The 18393-nt window shown below is 62.1% G+C and overlaps 1 protein-coding gene across 9 annotated transcripts; it reads right to left on the bottom strand.

Moving 5' to 3' along the window:
- Window positions 1–792: 792 nt before the first annotated feature.
- Window positions 793–11383, bottom strand: KCTD17 (potassium channel tetramerization domain containing 17). Of its 9 annotated transcripts, XM_023257469.2 has the most exons (8): window positions 11111–11383; window positions 9856–9964; window positions 7573–7664; window positions 6655–6750; window positions 4749–4874; window positions 3354–3417; window positions 2620–2716; window positions 1484–1690 (listed from the first exon to the last, which is right to left on the bottom strand). In XM_023257469.2, the coding sequence occupies exons 1-8, from the start codon at window positions 11366–11368 to the stop codon at window positions 1621–1623; spliced, it is 912 nt and encodes a 303-aa protein (XP_023113237.2). In that variant the 5' UTR covers window positions 11369–11383; the 3' UTR covers window positions 1484–1620. The 9 variants fall into 9 exon arrangements, 8 of the variants coding, with proteins under 8 accessions (XP_044918255.1, XP_023113234.2, XP_023113237.2 ...); XM_045062320.1 differs by lacking the exon at window positions 2620–2716 and having other exon boundaries at window positions 793–1690; window positions 3339–3417; XM_023257466.2 differs by lacking the exon at window positions 2620–2716 and having other exon boundaries at window positions 793–1690.
- Between the last annotated feature and the right edge of the window lie 7010 nt (window positions 11384–18393).

Here is an 18393-nt window from a genome sequence, read left to right as displayed (position 1 = left end):
GGGGGGGGTGCCTCGCCTGGCCCCAGGCAAGGCCTCTGCCTAGGGGCCCCCTGTTTTGCAGGGATGCCAGGGCAGGGGAGCAAGGTGGAGACTTAGCAGGGCTTGGCCAGGGCGGGGCAGGGTGGGGTGGGAGGCCCTCCTGGGCAGGAAAGAGAAGCCCAGGGTCCTGCGGGCGGGCGGGCTCAGAGAACGTGGAGCAGGCGCCCGGGTGTTTATATTTTTTGAGACTGGAGACAGAAGGGTGACAGCAATGGCAAGGTGTGGAGGGGACCAAGAGAAGTCACAGCAGGATGCAGAGGGGGCACCCTGGGGGTTAGGACGCAGCAGAGGCTGTGAAGCAAAGGGCCATGGGAACGGTAGGGTGAGGCTGGGAAGCGGGGGGGGGGGGGGTCTGCTATCCTGATTTCAGCAACCCCCTGCCCCCTCAGCATCCCTAGCTGGTCTAGGGATGCCGGGAGGCAGGAAGAGACCTGCCTGGCTCCAGGGGCTGGGCCTTGCGAGTCGCCTGGTCCAACCCTTTACTTTACAGATGAGGAAACTGAGGCCCAGAGAGGGGCAGGCACGTGCCAACGTTCTCCCAGCAAGGCAGAGCTGGTAACCTTGCTGTTGGGCCACTGGGCGGAGGATGCAGCCGTGACCTCCCTCCCCCCCTCTCCCCATACACACAGAAGAGTGACCACAGGGCAGGGCCCCTTAAGAAAAAGCCCCGTTACCTTTGAGTCATTTATCCGACCTTGAGCTTAGCCCCATCCCCAAAAGCGGCCCAGAGGAAGAGAGGGAGGCAGCCCCGTGGCTGTTTCTTCAGGTTTTATTACATGGTGGGGTTGGGCACAGCCTGGGAGATCATCAACGCAGGAGGGGCCCCTTGCTCAGCCCCTGCTGCCCCCAGACTCTCCCCAGGGCAAAGGGAGGAGCGGCCCCCTTTCCCTTCTCACTGGTTCCTGCCGGCTGCACTGCCCCTGCGGAGCCCCTGCCCGCCCCCTCCTGGCTGGGGGTGGGGGGCCCTCAGCACCCAGCAGGGCACAGGGCGGTGGGAGCAGCCAGGGAGGAGGCTGAGTCCCCCTCCCCCTTCCTCCGGCAGGGCCGACCCCCACCCCCTTCGTTCCACCAATACCTGAATCTCCATGTGGGGCTGAGCAGATCCTTCCCCCTCTGAGGGAAGGGCGAAGGGAGGGCCACCCTCTGCCTGGTGCTTTGTACACTCCCCGAGGGCTTTCTGGGACCCTGCTCCTCTTTGTCAACCTCACAACAACCCTGTGAGGTAGGTGGCGGTGGGGAGAGAGAACCCACTGGACAGATGGGGAGACTAAGGCTCAGGGAGGAGATGTGACTGGGTCAGGAGGGAGGGTCTCATTCATGCAGCTGGGGGACCCGGGGGAGGGACCATGGCGGTGTGGGAAACACAGCTGGACAGCGCCACACTTTGGCCACAGGCCAGTGGCTCTGCCCAGGGGTCCCAGGGCCCACCTCAGGCCTTGAGAGGCTCCAGCGGGCCCCCACCCGGCCCCCAGAGGCAGGGGTAGATCACAGCCCCGCAGGTGTAGACAGAAGTGGCAGGGGGGAGAGTGCTTCCTCCGCCTGGAGCCGGGGCCCCACCCCGTGGTACAAAAATAAAGGATTTCAGATCGGAACCCCAAGTCCCTGGAGGTGATCTGGGGCCTCACATCCGGGTGCCTCTGGCTTGTAACAGCTAGAAAATAAGAGGGGGGAGGGGCAGGGGGACGGGTGGGGGGGTGGTCAGAACACCAGGAGAGGAATGACAGGGTGGGGCCAGTGAGGAGGGGTGAGGCGAGGCCAGGGGAGGGCAGAGAGGAGATTGAAATGGAGGGAGGGGAGGGGAAGAGAGGGAGAGAGAAAGAGGTAGGTGAGTTACAGGGTCCCTTCTCAGAAGAGGGTCGGGGGGTGGGGCTGAGGCCCAGAGAAGGTGAATTCAGAGCCGAGGAGGGGGAGCAGGAAGGGGACCCAGCTCGCCCATCCGGGAGCCCCACGCCCCATCCTGGGCTGGGTGGTGGCTGCCGTGGAAGCCAGAGCGTTGGTGACTCTGGCTGGGGAAGGGGGGGGGGGCGGTCAAGGTCAGGTCCCTGCCGGCTCAGGCAAAAGGTGGCAGACAGCAGCTGCTGCCTATCCCCATTTTAGAGGCAACTGTGGCCGAGACAGGGACAGTGACTTGCCCAAGGTCACAGAGCAGACGGCTACGACTGAGTGGGGGCTTGGAGGCACCCGGCCAGGGCTTTTTCCGCGACGCCCTGATCCCCAGCCAGCTCTAGCTGACTCCTCGTAGGCCAAAGGAACCCCGGTGCGGCCGGCTGTCCTTCCCACCCCGGAAGAGACGGGGAACCCAGTGCCGCGAGGCTGTGATGCAGGGGCTCCTGGATGGGCAGGGGTGAAGCCAAGGCGTCTGGCTGCCGTCCCCCCTCCCTCCTTCCCAGCCCGGCTCTGGGGTAGAGGGACAGATGGCAAAGAGGCCCCGCCCCCTAAGGCTCTTCTCTCCGCCCCTCACACCCAAGGCCAAACAGGTGAGGGGAGAAAGTCGGCTGAAAAGTCAGGCTCAGGTCCGGGGACGGGAGACGCGCCCCCTCCTGGCTGCCGCCCTCCCTCCAGCTCCGCCAAGCTACAAACCAGGGATGGCGGCTCTGGGGGGGCGGGCGAGGGGCCCCGAGGAGGAGAAGCCCTCGCTGCAAGCGCAGCCTCAGCCCTGAGGGGTGCAGACGGGGACCTGCAAGGAGGAAACGTGAGGCGGCGGCGGCGGCGAGGACGGGAGGCGCTGGGCGGGGCGGCCCCGCCTCAGGGGTGCCCGGCGGGGCTGGCGGGCGCCAAGGAGACGCGGCCACGACCCTCGTCCCCAGGCCGGGAGGCGGCAGGCGCCAGAGGGGGCGCGGGAGGCGGCAGGAGGGAGGCTCTGGGATGCGGGGGGGCCGGGGCGCCTGGGTGGAGGGCGCGGGAGGCGGGGGCCGGGGCGGCCCGGGGATGGAGGCGTGAGCAGGCAGAGAGGAAACCCGGACAGGGGCAGAGAGGGAAGAGGCAGGGTGCAGATGAGATCCAGGAGGAGGAAGAGGTGGATGAAGATGAGGCGGGGCCTCCCGCGGGAAGCGGAGGAGGCGGCGGTGGCGGGAGGGAGAAAAGGTTAGCGGGCTCCTGGGAGGACTGGGCTGTAAAGAGAAAGCGAGAGAAGGGATGGTTATGCAGGCGAGGCGCCGGGCTCGCGGCTGAGCTGACCCTGGTGGCCCGTCCCCGCCCGCAGGCCCCGGCCCCCCGGTGCGGCGGCTGGCTCCAGCGGGGCAGTGGGCGGGAGGCTCTGGCTTTTATGCGCAATCATTCTCCTCGGGGGGCGGCTGCACCTTTCTCCTGTGTACCTGCCTCCACCTGCACCTGTTCCACCTCCTGCCGCCGCTCGTCCTCCAGCTGCTCCTCCGTGCTCTGTGGACCAGCCGGCGGACCCAGGGAAGAAAGAGTGGAGAACTAACGAGGGGCCAGGGCCGGCGGGCGGCTGTCCCCGTGGGCCCCCTCTCAGGGCGGGCGAGATGCGGGGGCGGGGGGGGGGACCTTAAGGAGGGAGAAGCTGGGGCGTCTTGTCCCGTCCCCTGGGGGCTCTGGAAGGGCCTGGAGGAAGGGCACCGGACGGGGCCCCCGCTGGGGGATGCTCACGGAGCAGTCCCGCCGCTACTACGGGGCGCAAGGCCGGGTGAGGGCTGGAAGAGGAACGGGTGGGTGTGTGGCCAGGGGAGCCTGGGAAGGCCTCACTTCAGGAGGGCTGACCCAGAGTAGACACGAGGCCAGGGAAGGCCCGGGGATGCCATGGACAGGTTCCGACGCCCCAAGCTCCCAGGCTTTGGCGCAGAGAGGCAGGAGCAGCGGGCTTGCTCCGCACCCTCGCAAGGCAGTGCCAGCCACTGACCCCGATGGCGGTGGGGTGGGCGGGGGGAGTCGCAGGACGGGGAGGCAGACAGACAGACAGGAAGCCCGGGTTCGTAAGTCTCCGACGCACTGGGACAGAACCCCCCTTCCCCCCTAGAGGGAACGGTCTCCCTCTTTCCCTGCCTGGCTTGCTGCCCTGCCCCATCGGCCCCACCAAAGGCCCTCGAGGCTTCTGACCGGCTCTGGGTTCGAGGCGGCAGGACCTGTGCTCAGCCCCCTTCCCCACAGCCGGCTTTGCTGCCTCAGAGGCCAGGGCAGGAACACGTGGCTGGGTCCCCCCGGGGTTGCTGACCTCTCCCCTGCAGAGCACCTGAGGAAGGGGCCCGGGGAAGGGGCAGGATGCACATATTTGGCTTCCCTGCCCTGGCCCCGGCCAGCTGGGAACATTTACCCACCTCTGGGAAATAAAGTGGCCATTTTGGATCCCAGAAGCTCTAAGCGTGGCGGCACCAGAGAGGACGTAGTCTACCCTCACTTCTCAGAGAACACACCGGAGGGCCGGGGCTTGTCCAAGGTCACGCAGGGCGCGGCACACCGTGCCCAAACCCCTAGTTCGGTACACCCTGTGGCCGCCGTGCGAACGGCGTCCAGGCCCCCTCTGGCCGTGCCCTTGGGACGATCCTCGCTCACTTCTCCCCCCGCCTGGGCCTGGGTAACCGGCGTGAGCAGACGGGACCGTGGGTGGCATGGGATGGATGGCATTGGCTGTGACCAGGTGGTTGGTTATGTGTGTGCGGCAGGAGGGAGAGAGAAGCAGGGATGGCTGGGTGGAGGGCAGGGAGAGGATGGAGGAAGGGGGGGGGGAAGCTGAGGCGGGGGGGGGGGGGGCTCACCTTGGTTTTGCGGCTGGACTCAGAGCTCAGCCCGTGCGGGGAGGTGTAGAGCTCCTTGGACACCACGCACAGGAACTCAGCCTGGTCCTCGTTGCCATAGTTGTAGGAGGAGCCGATGTTCACCAGCTGGGGGGCGGAGCGTGGGGACAAAGAGGACAGGTTGGGAGGCCGGGTTAAAGGCAGCCCACACAGCCACCCGCCCTGGCTCCCTGGCTTGGCCGGGCCGGGCCTGACCCCTGGAGGACGCCGCCTTCTCTCTGCGGTTCCCCAACCCTCACCCCAGCCCCAGATCTAGAGGCCGCTGCCTAAAAGCAGGTGGAGGCCACGATGGGCGGGTCATCGTCCACCTCCGTCCCAGGCGTGGCTGAAGCAGCGCCAGAACCAAGCTGTAGGGTAGGGTTGGCACGGTGGGGCCCCACAGACTACTCTGTTCATTCTCAGAAGCAGAGGTGGGACAGGCTGTCCCCTCCTTAGGCCGGAGGACAAACGATCGGTGCCCCCTGAGCTGCCTGCTCAGCCTCTGGGAGCCCATGCGATCGCCAGAGGCTCCCGTGGGCTCCACGGAGCCCCACCTTTGTCCCGGGGTCCTTGGAAGAACCCCAACCACGAGGCCCTGCGCATGACATTCGGCCCCCCAGGACCCTCGCCCAACAGGCAGAGTGGAAATCAGCCCCTCTGGCAAACGGGGCTTGAAGAGACAGTAACCTGCAGGAAGTCCCCCAGCCAGGAAGAGTGGAACAGGGCTTAGACCCCGGGATCCTGAGTCCTCGCCGGAGTCTTGGAGACTTACAGGCTGATAATCTGTGTGATCCTGCCTGGCTCCAGGGAGTTCTACTCTAGGCCGGGGACTTTACCCACGGCACTTCTTTTTTTTCTTTTTTAATGTTTATTTTTGAGAGAGAGAGAGACAGAGTGCAAGCAGGGGAGGGGCAGAGAGAGAGAGAGGGAGGCACAGAATCTGGAAGCGGGCTCCAGGCTCCGAGCTGTCCGCACAGAGCCCGACGCGGGGCTCGAAGTCACGAACCGCGAGATCGTGACCTGAGCCGAAGTCGGTCGCTCAACCGACGGAGCCCCCCAGGCGCCCCTGTCCACGGCACTTCTAATCTTCCCAACAGTCTTGCAAAGGGAGCACGACTGGCCCACGTCACAGATTGGGAAACTGAGGCCCAGAGAGGAGATGTGACTCGCTCAGGGTCACATGGCCTGCAAGTGGCAGATCCAGGCCTCTGGCTCCTGGACGGAGCTATTCCTCCGTACCGCCCGGCCATCCGGGGAGCCCTGGCCTTCTCCCTTCTTCAACCTCCACGTCCCAGGGGCCGTGGGCAGGTGCGGCTACAGAGCCAGCCAAACCCTCTTCCTTCTCGAAGGACAAATGTGACGTGGGGTTAACTTGCTGGCTCTGTTCCTCTGGAAACCTGAGCCGCGTGACGTGAGCTGCGTGGCCAGGATGGCACCACTCACGACAAGTTGCTCCTGACTGCATCGGTCCCTGTGAGTCCTCGTGGGAAGTCACCGCTTGGGCTTCCCGGGCGTGGCAAGGCTGTGACTCGGCAGGTCCCCCGGCAGGGACCCGGAAGCTGCCGGGCCTTGTCACGAGAGGCGTTGACCCCAGGTGGGGTCTGCTCACCTACGGGGGGGATCGCGTCCCCTTGCTCCTGAGCGGTCGCCTGGGGGCCAGAGACCCGCCCGTGCCCCTGCGGAGACCACGCCCCGGGGGGCTGGGAGAACCCCCCCACCGAAGCCGCCCGGGTCTTCTGTCTCTCTCCTTCTGGTCACTCCGCGGCCGAGCGTGGCCTTTCCTACTCTTGTTCAGCGTGATGGCTGGGGGCCGTGCCGGGGAACCCCGGCCTGGGGCTTCCCCGTGACGCCGGGTGGCTCCAGGGGTGGCCCCGTGGCCCCCACCCACCTGCTCGAAGCGCCAGCCGTCTGACATGGTGGAGACCATCTGCGTCAACTCCTCCTCCTGACACTGCAGCACGCGGTACACGTGCTTGGGGGGGACCTGCAGGCAGAGAGGTGACCTGGAGGGCAGCCGGGGGAGGGACGAGCACCTGTCACCCCCGCAGCTTCTTCTCCCCCCGCCCACCGCACACCCCTAAGGAGACAAGGAGGGGCAGGTGCAAGGTGGGGAGGCGGCAGCCACGTCCTGAGGACCCCCCCCCCCCCCGTGCGCCCGGCCCTCGACACGCACGGTCTCACTTCATCCTTCCCCACACACCACGAGTTACGGGATCTTCACAGAGGCCCTGACTTGCCCAAGGTCACGGAGCCGAAGCGTGGCAGAGCAGGAGCACAGGTGGTACGAGGGGGAAGAGAGGCCACGGAGCTAACCCCCTTCAATCTCCGGGGGCCACCCGTCCGCCTGCCCCCACCCACGTCTCCTCCAGGGTGGCCAGAGGGGGCCCCCCCAGCGCCGCCTCCAGACCAGGCCCAGGGCGCTCAGAAGCCTAAGCCCCAGCACCTCGCGCTCTGCCCCCAGGGGTCTGCCTGATGTCACGAAATGGACAATTTACTAATCCTGCGTTGCCCCCACAAGGCCCCCTGTGCCTCCACACTGACCCCATTTCGCCGCGGGGAAGGGAAGAGGGGGCAGGTCTCAGTGGGGGGGGCCCACTCATACCGCGAACAGAGGCGAGTCAGGGACAGAACCCAGCGTCCTTCTCCCCGTCTGGGGCTTTGCTGGGCAGTCTGGGAGCTGGACAACCCCCTCGCGTCACAGGCCAGCTGGGCCTCCCCACGTCTCCCGACCCTCCTCCCGCCTCCCCCAGGTCTGGCTCTCCCGCCACAGCCTGCTCTGGCTCCCTGCTGCCTTGCTGCTCCTGACCTGTGTGACGGGATAGTCCTTCTCCTCCATCCGGTCTTTGATGATGCGGATCAGCGGGCCGATGTTGTAGAACTCGGCTTCCTCGAGGACCCCTGGCACAGACAGAGCGGCCCCCGGGTCACTCGGGCTGCCCCCGTGCCCTCCTCTCCCCGTGTCCCCTCTGCCCCACACCCACCCACACCCGCCAGTGCCCCCATCTGGGGGCTGCTTCAGGGCTGGCAAGAGGCAGCAGACTCACTGGGGCCGGAACCTAGAACATCACAACGAGAAGGACCTCGGCTGACCCCCCATCACACACTCCCATCGATGAAGCGCGGCTAAGTGCCAGCTACGGTGCTAAGCACGTTACGTTCTCTACTGCAGTTAATTCTTAGCACTAGAAGTAGGTACGGTCATGGCCCCCACTGAACGATGGGGGAAACCGAGGCCCGGAAAGAGAAGCAGCTGCCCCAGGCTCTACCGCCGGTAAGCGGCGGAGCTGGGATCCAAATCCAAGTTCCTCTGACTTCAGAACCCACTACAGATGCATCATTTTTGTACACCTCGGTCCGACTACCACACCCTTTACAAAGCCCCCTCAGGCACTCAGCAAGCGCCCTGGGGACACGGGGAAGCGGGCATTATTGTCCCCACACAGCTGAGGGAACCGAGAGTCTCACCGACAAGCGGAACGGCCCCAGGCCTTTGGAGTCTCCTGAGTGCCTACAGGGCAAGGATCCCCCTGGTTCTTTCCTTGACTGGCCTCCGGGCTCCCTGAGGACCGGGCCGTGTCTGATCTAGCCTCTGTCCCAGGTTACCTACACGGCACCTAATACCAAGTAGGCGGCCCGCGAGTGTTGCTGCCTGAGTGCGCCTTGGGGAGCCCTGCCCATGACAGATGACGAACACGGCATCAGTGACCCTTGGTGCCAGGTGCTGCACTAAAGGACATACTTGTATTCCTTCCCTCCGCCCTCACAGCAGCTCAGGAAGGCGGGTGCTCTCGCCACCCCGCTCCACAGACGCGGGCATGGAGGCACAGAGAGATAAGTGACTTTCCGGGTGTCCCACAGCTAGAAAAATCTCGTCCCAGATCCTCCGGGGCCCTCGATGGGGGCCCCAGCCCTGTCTCAGGTGCGGGGAGTAGCAGAACTGGCAGAAACCCAGCACCTGTAAACAGATGTCGGCGGTGACGCAGTGTTTACGTCCCCTCCCCGCGGGCCCTGTTCCTGGGCCCCAGCCGTGCCCGGGTACCTGCGCTCCCCTGAGGGGCTGCCCGAAAGCCGAGGGGCTGGTGCCTACCGTGGGCTCCGAGTTTGAAACCCCAGCCCACTGGGGAGCTACGTGGCCTTTAGATCACCATGTCCCACGGGGGTCAGCGGGGGAGACCGTTGGCCCCGCGTGAGGAAGGATGGGCTGTTCTAAACACCCACAGGGTACAAACACTGGGATTCATGACACCTGCTGTCCCCAAACACGGTCTCCCCGATGTAGATCGCCGCCCCTAATTGATATAGACATGTGGAGGCTCAGAAAGGAGAAGTGACATGTCCAAGCTGGCCCGGCTGTGTCAGCTGACCCGGAGCCACGCCTTGTGCCCCAAGGAAGAGTTGACTTGGAGCTGTTTATAGTTGTTGCCCCCCGGCTGAGGCTTTGCCCAGAGGATATTCTCTCGGGCATGGCTTCCCCGCCATCTGCTGGAACCAGACATGGGCATCTACAGGGCCTCAGCCCTAGGCCCCCGGAAGAACCAAACCCCTGCTGGGGAACCGGCTCCCCCTCCCCCACCTCCACCCACAACCAGCTGTGCCACAGAGGCCGCTGGATTTGCAGAAGAGTCACCTGCTCCACCCGCCTGCTGACTGTCAGCCCTTGCCAGGCATCTCAGATACCGGATCACCCGCAGAAAGAGAGCCCGTGCCTCCTCCCGTGCCTGTCTCCACCCTATTCACACCTGCCTTCCCAGGAGGTCAGGAGAAAGGGCATCCCTGCCCACAACACACACTGCCGGCCTCACTGTCGCCCTCTGTCTTCTGCCTCTCCGCCTCCGTCACCTCCCCAACAGCGCTCGGCCAAAGCTCAGGCTGGTCAGCTTGGTGCAGCCCCCAGGCTCAGTCCAGGCAGAGGCTTTGCGATTCAGTCTTGTCAGGGACGAGGAAGTGGGAAACATGGAAGGAATCAAATGTCCCCCCCAGCCCTGACTGGGAGAAATGGCTTTGGACTTCCACGGAAGGCTCTGGCCGACTGCAGAGGGCAGGGCTGGGTAGGATGCAGTCCCCCGGCCAGCCCCCTGGACCAACTCACCCTCCTCGGCCATGTCCTTGTCCAGCACCAGCTTGCCATGCCGGAGGAAGTTCAGGATGGGCCCAAAGTAGGTGGGGTCACGGTCAATGAGGTAGGCCCCAGTCTCATCCTAAGGAGACAAGGGGCACACAGTGAGAGGAGAGGCCTCCCCCAACCCACCCCCTTACTTCAGGCCCAGCAGTGGTTGGAGGGAGGGAGGGAGCGAGCGCTGAGTCTGCTCTTCATTGGAATGAAGTGGCATGAATGGGACAGAAAGGCTTTGCTGTCAGACCCGCATAGGTTCAAGTCCTGCCTCTGCCATTTCCTCACTATGTGACCTGGGGCCAGTGACTGGGCCTCTCTGAGCCTCACTCCGCTCCCCCATAACCAGGGGTCATGGTGAGCATCCGGTGAGTTCTGAGCGGCACCTGCCGCAGAGTAGGGCTCGGTGATTGTCCCTCTTAGAGGTTGTTCCCCTGAAGCCAGCCCTACACTATCTCCATCAGATCCCCAGTCATTCTGGGGATGCTGGATGTTTACAAGTTTCCAAAGCAGTCGCTATCTCATTGGACAGGCTCGGCCTGCAGGGAGGCAGGGCGGGCATCTGGACAACTCTACGGAGGGAAAGCAGGCACGTCAAAGGGTGAGGAGACTTGCCCAAGGTCACAGCATCAGAGGGTCAGGGAATGAGGGAGAGGGGGCCCTTCAGGTCACCTGCAGACCAGCCTCCTCTGGTTACAGACAGGAGGAGGCTGATCCTGGAGCAGGGAGCGGTCCGACCCAAGGTCATGCAGGCAGTTTGCAGCAGAGCAGGGATGGGAGCCCAGAAATGGTGGCCGACAGGCCCGGGCTCCTCCCTGATGAAACCCAGCTCGGAAGGCACCCCAGGACTTCTCTACCCAGCGCGCAGCACTCCTAGGCCACCCACACCGCAAAGGGCCGTGGGGAAGCCACGGCAGCCAACTCCTTCCCCGGTGCGGGAGTCCAGTTTGGGAAGGAGGGAAGGCCCCAAAGGAGGGCGAGGGTCCCGATCCACCAGCCTCCTGGGGTGGGAGCCCAGGGCGGTGGTCCGAATGCCCTAAATGGCCGCGGCCCGGCGTTGTCCCGTTGCCACGACAATGGGCACATCCCGCGCTCTCCCTCCTCCCTTCCTCCGACCCGCTCTTCCTGCCTCGGGCCCTGGGGAAACCAAAGCAGCCGAGTTCCCGGCCAGGCCGGCCCGGATTCGGGCGGGCAGAGGACCCCGCCCGACGGCCGCCCCCCGCGCGGGCCTCACCCGGTCCGACTGCAGCTCTTCCCCCTGGCACAGGCGGCTGAGGAAGGACTTCTGCTCCCGGCACAGCGTCTGCCGGGTGGTCAGGAACACCGTGCCCCCCACGTTGAGCCGCACCCACTTGCCCCAGCCGCCCGGCGCGCGGCCGCCCGCCCCCGCCGGCGGCGCTGCCTCCCCGGCCTCCATCCTCCCCGCTCGCCCCGGCGTCTGCATCCTCCGGGCGCGGCGGCTGGGGGCGGGCAGGTACCGCGCGCCGGGCATGCCGGGAACTGTAGTCCGCGCCCCGGGCGGGGCGGGGCGAGGCGAACGGGGCGGGGCGAGGCGGCCGGGGTGGTGGTCCGCGGGGCCCGCGCTCGCAATCCCACCGCCTGGGCGCTTCCTGGGCGGCCGGCAGACCCGGCCTCCAGAAGAAGCCCTTTGGCCAAATCACCGTGTTTGGGGAAGGTCAAGTTCGAGGTCAGTGGGGCAATAGTGAGTGCTACCCCAAATCGGTGCTCCTTCCTCCTGCGTGTTCTTCCGAGAACTGTTTCCTCTTGCTCCAGTTTAGGTTATTAAACAATTGGTGCCGGGAGAACCGTTTGCTCTCAGGATTCTGTAGCACTCACCTGTTATCTGTTTTCCAAGATTCTTTCATACTGCCCTTTGGGTTGGGGGGGGGAGTGAAGCGGGGGATGAAGCGGGGGAGGCTGGGTTCTTTGCCAACATAAGTTGAGGACAACATAGTTGGGCTTAAAGTCGACTGACCACCCACTACATTCCAGATGCTTAGTATGTCTGTATTTGGCCCTGAAGCTCTCAGCAGCCCTGTGAGAGCTGGTATTACTGTACCCATTGTACGGATGAGGACACTGATGTGAAGTGACCCCCCTGACTCACACGGCTGGTGAGTGGCAGGCCAGCAAGGACCCAGGTGGGCTCCAGGTGCCTTTCCGCCACCAAGGCCCCTTTCCTGCTCCCCTGCCACGGGTTGTCAGTGCTCCTTGGGAAAGTTTTCTAGGGAAGAGGGTGGAAGGGGCACTGGATCAAAGTCGAGAGAACTGGGTTTTCATCTTGGCTTTTGTGGGATGAGGTACTGGGCAAGGTCTCAGCTTTCCCATCTGTAATTTGGGAGGGAGAGAGGGACTGGTTGTGTGCGCCCCCTTCTAAGCCAGACAACTTGGAGTTGGGACTGTTGCCATCATGGGGACTGCAGGGTGGGGAGGGGAGGGGACTGCAGGGTGGTCCTCTGGGACCAGGGAGGGACAAGGGCTGAAGGGGAAGCTGTCCTTAACTTTCTCACCTTCTGGATGCTTGAGTCTTTTTTTTTTTTTTTAATGTTTTTAATGTTTATTTTGAGAAAGAGAGACAGAGCATGAGCAGGGGCGGGGCAGAGAGAGAGAGAGAGAGAGAGAGAGAGAGGGAGACACAGAATTGGAAGCAGGCTCCAGGCTCTGAGCTGTCAGCACAGAGCCCGACGTGGGGCTCGAACTCACGAACCATGAGATCATGACCTGGGCCAAAGTCAGACGCTTAACCGATAGAGCCACCCAGGCGCCCCAGTGGATGCTCAAGTCTTGATCCCGGATTAAGGGAGAGGGGTCTGAGGCTTCCCTCAGTGATCCCAGTGTCCCCCTCCTCCCAGGGCTCCCCACACTGGGCAGCCTGGCTTCATGCTGAGAGGAAATCTCCTCCCCTGGGCAGGGAATCAGTCACTGCTGCTACAATGCACGCTCTTGAGCAACTTCCTCTCTGAGCCTGTTTTTCCTTTTGCAAAATGGGAACTCTGATAGTTGCTACCGTAGAGCGTTGCCGTGAAGATTAAATCGTATAATGTCTATTAAACACCCGGCATAGTCCCTGGTCTTTAGCCTATGGAGTTGAGCAGGGCGCTGAGAGGTCAGTCTGGGGCCAACCTGTGTTTGCCGTGCCTGTGGGGCAAGTGACAGTTGTCCCTCCAGGTGTGGCGCTCTGGAGAATTACTTGGACTGGAGAGGGGAGGAGACCGCCCACCAAAGAGGACAGGAAAAGCCCCATGCGTGGGCCAGTTGGAAACAAGTTCATATGAGGAGTAGGTTGAGAAAGCTGAGGCTCAGCGTGATGATGCCTCAGGAGCCCAGGGCTGGCCAGACCCAAACTGCTCCCACAGACCTGCCCCAGGACTGGAGGCACAGAGTGACTTGCACAGGGTCACTCAGCAAGACGCGATCCGTTCCCACCTCCGTCCTCCAGAAGACGAGACGGTGGCTCCAAGACCGTGAGCCTTCACAGGTCGTGCTGGAAATGGCTGCCGAGCGCAAGGCAGCCTCCAAACCTGGTCTCGTCGTGGGTTCTGGAGCCCAAACCACCCTGCCTCCCGCGGAGTCCCGAAGCTGTGTCCTTAACCCCGTCATCAGATGAGGACACCGTAGTGCGGTCACAGGGCTGACACCCTTCGCTCCCACCAACCATCACTCGGTGCCTTACTGTTTGTTGAATGCCAACCACGTGCCAGACATTGAAACACGGAAGTGAAGACGTCAGTCGTGGTCCCTGCTTTAGAGGGGACCTCGGGTCGGGGAGGTGAATTGGAGTGGCTTTGACAAAACATGGAATCCCAGACGGTCCTGTTTCTGATTATGGACTGGCACTCTTCCTAGTTGTGTGTGTGTGTGTGTGTGTGTGTGTGTGTGTGTCTTCCCCGTTTAGAGGACAAAACCACAAACGCCCCTTAGACAGTTTCTCAGGATGATGGTTACCCAGGACGCGAGCCAAACTTCAAATGCTTGCTGGTTACACCGCCCCCTGCTGTCCCCTTCTGGGAAGAGCAACTTTCAGGTGCTTTTTAATAAGGCTCTAAACTGGGCTTCTGAAGGCAAGCGAGAGAGGAGGAGAGGTGATTGATTAAGGGGCACAGGCTCCCAGACAAGGATGCCAGCCAACCTTTGTGGCTTGCTAGCCAGGGGACCTTGGCAGAGTCGCTTAACCTCTCTGCACCTCAGTTTCCCCACTTCTAAACTGTATCCGGCTCACGCTGTTGTGAGGGTCGTGTTAGCAGCATCCCTGGCTTGTCTCACATCAGCCGTCAGTTCCGTGGCTAAGATGTCACTCAGCCCTGCGGGGATTTGGGGTTCAGCCCTCCCCTCCCCACGTTCAGATGTCAGAACATTCTGATCAGCCTCGACTCTGTTGTTGTGTTTACATCAGATCCAATCCAGTCGCTGCCTTGGCCATCAGTTCTGCCTCCTGCGTCTGAGTCACCTTTTCAGGTCACCTGAGGAGAGAAACAAGGCATATTCAGTCAGGGGGAGTGTGTCCTGATGAGCCAGAAGTATTCGGGCAGACTTTCAGAGGCCAGTGGTCCGGGGGGGGGACTCCCCGGCTCCCTGGCTGTGAGACATGGTGGCCAGTTACACAACCTCTCCAACCCCCTACGTTACGGCTTTTGCAATATTTACATCATAATGTTATTCATACTTCTTAGCACTCTTTCCTGCACTAAATGGTAGCTATTATAACTGACCACTTACTGGGACTAGAAGTATCACTCCAGCCTAGGTCAGTATTATTGTGCCTATTTTTACAGATGGGGCTCAGAGAGTCGGCACAACTGATCCGTAAACTTGAATATTTATTAGAGAACAAAGATGCCTCGATGTTTTTACCTAGACCTTCCTCTGATGGGCAACATTCACCAAGCCAGCCCCCCTCCCCCCGCCGCGCCAGCGCTGGACTGTGGAGTTTCCCGAATCAAGGAGCCCCAGACCTTCGCCAGGAAGAGCTCACACAGCCGGCCCATAATTTCTGCAGGCTCCAGGGGGCGCCATTCGCACCGCGAAAAGGCCGTCGAGTGTGTGGAGGAAGGGGCGCCTTTCTCTCCAGTTTGCACCAAAGGGCCGCCGGGCCTGGCCGCGACACTGCCCTCCCGCCCCCTCCCCTCCCCTCTCCTCCCTTCCTCCCCTCTTTTCCCCTCCTCTCCTCCCCTCCCCCGGGTCCTCAGCCCGGGCTCTGCCCTCTTCAGCCAGGGGTCTGGACCTCACCCCGGGGTCCGGCGGCAGGGGGCGCGCCACCCCGCCCGGGGTCCGTGGAGCCCCATCCCGCCTCCACCGGCGGCGCGTCCCCAACCACCAGGCAGCTCAGCTCCCGGGAACTGGGGCCCTGACAGTCGGTGGGCTCAGTCTTAGCGGCCTTCTCCAGGGACCTCTCTTGCCTGCAAACGGCGCTCTGCCTCCTGCGGATGCCCTTTCACGGCTTGAATTAGGACTCACAAGGAACCAGGAATCTACTGCCCATCCCCCTGCCCCCCTCGGCTGCCCCAGGGACATTGATGAGCACGTCCATGGGCCCACCTCTGCGCCATGCACTTTCACGGATTATCTCTTTTCATCTCAACCCAAAAGGGAGCCGCGATGGTGATTGTCCCTTTACACAGGGGGGACCCCCTCGGGGTGTTCTGTGCGCCCCCAGAGTCCCCTCCTCCTCCCCCTCCTCTCCTCGGTGGCTGGTGGGGAATGAAGATGGGAAAAGAAAGGGAAGATTTCCCTCGCCTGGGGCGCACGTCCTCTGGTGGCTTGGCTCTCACCAGAGCAACGACCCAAGCTGGCTAGGTTTTTTTTTTCCTGAAGGACTGTTTCGAGGGTTCTTTGGAGCCCCCACTGCTAGGAGAGGCTCACACTGTACTTTCCTTCCTGGGCAGGGGCTCCTCTGGGACACCCTACTCGAGGACCACCTCCCACCGGGTGCCACTGCCCACTCCCCTTGTGTCCTGGCCCTGCATAAAGTCTCTTCTGGGCACGGCAGCAAGTCACGGCTCCTGACCCAGGTCCTCAGCTGGCCCCCTGGAAGCCAAAGCCCAGCCCTGACTGGGTTCACCCCGTACATCCCATTCCACCTCGGACCAGCCTGCCGGCTCCGCTTCCCGCCTGCAGGCTTTCCCAGGCTTGGGTCCCGCCTAGCCTCTGAGCGCCACCGCCACCCCTGTGCCCCCCTGCCACACCTGTGCCCCCAACCCCCAATCCAGGGCACAAAGGCCAGGCTCTGCAGATGGCCTCGTGGAAAACCCTCTTACTCTGCCTTCAGGGAGGGGAGCACCACCCCCCCCACGGGGCGGGAGAAGTAAAGACCCACAGCACCCCAACACCTCCCTGTGGAGAGAGCCCCCCTCTGCCTGCCAGCTGCTCCCGATGGCGTCTGTCTCCGCCGTAGGTGGGAGGCACGGTCTCCCGAGGCTTCTAAAACTAGTTCCCAGCCACCTGGGTTGGAAGCGCTGCTTTAGAAGGTCTAGCACCTCGTTTTAGAATGTGGGTGCCGTTGGCAGCCCTGGCTGGAACCGGATCAGAAGAGCCTGCGTTTAAAAAATAGCATTTTATTTTGCAGCACTCTCAGACTTTGAGCAAAGCCGCAAAAATAATACCAGACTGGCGGAGGCTTCACTCAAGAGTCACCAAACGTTCACTTTTTTTTTTTTTTTTTTTACTACATGTGCTCTTTCATTCTGTCCCTCCTTTTCTCGTTTTTCTGAACCGTTGGCGAGGAAGTCATGGCGTTAGTGGCCTTTCGCTCTTCGACTCTTCAGGGTGATCTACAAATCGGGACGTTCTCTCTTATGTGACTGAGGTACAATTACCCGCGTCAGGAAACGAGTTGTCCTGCCAATGTCCTTTGCGGCCAAAGGGAGGCGGGGAGTACTTGAGGCTCCCCTCCAGAAAGGGTTCCATTCCGCTGGCCTGTCGCTTTAGTCTTCTGATGTGGAATGATTCCTTGGTCTTGCTCCGTCTCCCATTTTTGGGGAGAAGACGCTGTGTATGTCGTAGAATGCCTTCGGTTTGGGTTTGTCTGAGATTTCCTGACGATTACCCTCATTGTGTGCGTGTTTGGCAGGAATATCAGAGCCGCGAGGCTGTGTGCTCAGGGCACCCCCCCCCCCCCCCCGGCACGAGATACACCTGTCAGTTTATGCCATCACTGGTAAGGTGAACTGATCACTTAACGCGGTGTCAGTCAAGCCGCTGATCAATACAGTTCCTCTCTCGCGCTTTGAGTGTCTCAGCATCTTGGTGGGGAGATACGCTGAGGCTCTCTTAATATCCTATTTACCAGCAAACACATTTATCTCATCCTTAATTTTAATATTCGTGGATGGTTCTTTTTGTCTTTTAGGTTTACTTATTTATTTGGAGAGAGAGAGAGCGCACAAGCAGGGGAGGGGCAGAGAGGGACAGAGAGAGAGAGAGAAAGAGAGAATCCCAAGCAGGCTCTGCGCTGTCAGCCCAGAGCCCAACATGCAGGCCTCGAACCCAAGATCATGACCTGAACCAAAATCAAGAGTTGGACGCTTAAACGACTGAGCCACCCAGGGGCCCCCATTGATGATTCTTGCTATAATAAGTACTATGGCGATTGCCGAATTGTGATTTTTTTTTCTAATTCCGTCATTTCCTCTATATTCTCAAAAAAATTTTTTGATGTTTTATTTATTCTTGAGAGAGAGAGAGACAGAGTACAAGCAGGGGAGGGGCAGAGAGAGAGACACACACACAGAATCCGAAGCAGGCTTCAGGCTCTGAGCGGTCAGCACAGAGCCCGACGCGGGGCTCGAACCCACGAAGCGCGGGATCGTGACCCGAGCTGAAGTCGGACGCTCAACCAGCTGAACCACCCAGGCGCCCCTCTTCTGCATTTCTTAGTGGCATTCTCCTGTCAGATGGGAGCTGCCAGAGCAGACCCCACAGCGAGTCAGGCCAAGGGCCGAATCAAGATGGCGGAGGGCGGACATGAGTACCAGGCCCATGAAGGGCAACCAGGCACCTGAGAAGTTGCTCAGGGCCAGGGGAGCGAGGAGCCAGCGGGCAGTGAGGGTGGAAAAGCCAGAGGTCACATACCTCCCCAGGGGACGTCTCCAGCTCTGCTCCCAGCGGTGCCCAGAGCAGCTCCTGGTGGCCGGAAGTTCTTGCCTGGCCCACGGCGGTCTCTAGCTGTTTCTGTCTGTCCCTGCCCGTCACATCCCGCACCTCACCTCTCCCAGAATCGTGTGAAGCCACAGGCGCCGCGTTTGTAGCCGCGGGCTGTCGGAAGAGCCGTCCTGGGTCTGGTACCGAGCTCTACTTGATTTGCTCTCTTCATGGGCTTGTAACTGCGTTTCAAACCTTTCACGGTTCAGAAATGGGGAAAGTCTGTGCCCCGAAGCAGAAGCTGGCAGGGGAAGAGGAAAGAGCAGACACAGCCAGCCTCGGTGGGGGAATAAATCCCCACGCACCAGCCCCGGGAAGCCTCGCTGATACCCTGGCCTGGGGACTCCTGCGGGCCCCTCCTGCCTCGTTCTGGGCCACACA

Source organism: Felis catus, chromosome B4, assembly GCF_018350175.1.
Source record: "Felis catus isolate Fca126 chromosome B4, F.catus_Fca126_mat1.0, whole genome shotgun sequence".
In the NCBI taxonomy this organism is placed as follows: Eukaryota; Metazoa; Chordata; class Mammalia; order Carnivora; family Felidae; genus Felis; species Felis catus.
This window is presented reverse-complemented; position numbering and strand designations above follow the sequence as displayed.

Excerpts from the sequence above, each read along its gene's own strand:
- KCTD17 (XM_045062320.1), bottom strand. The coding sequence starts at position 11,368 with ATGCCCGGCGCGCGGTACCTGCCCGCCCCCAGCCGCCGCGCCCGGAGG. Across the intron at positions 4,875-6,654 it reads ACGGCTGGCGCTTCGAGCAG|CTGGTGAACATCGGCTCCTC; the intron begins GTGGGTGGGGGC and ends TCCGCCCCCCAG. Across the intron at positions 1,691-3,338 it reads GGCAGGTACACAGGAGAAAG|CTGTTACAAGCCAGAGGCAC; the intron begins GTGCAGCCGCCC and ends CTTATTTTCTAG.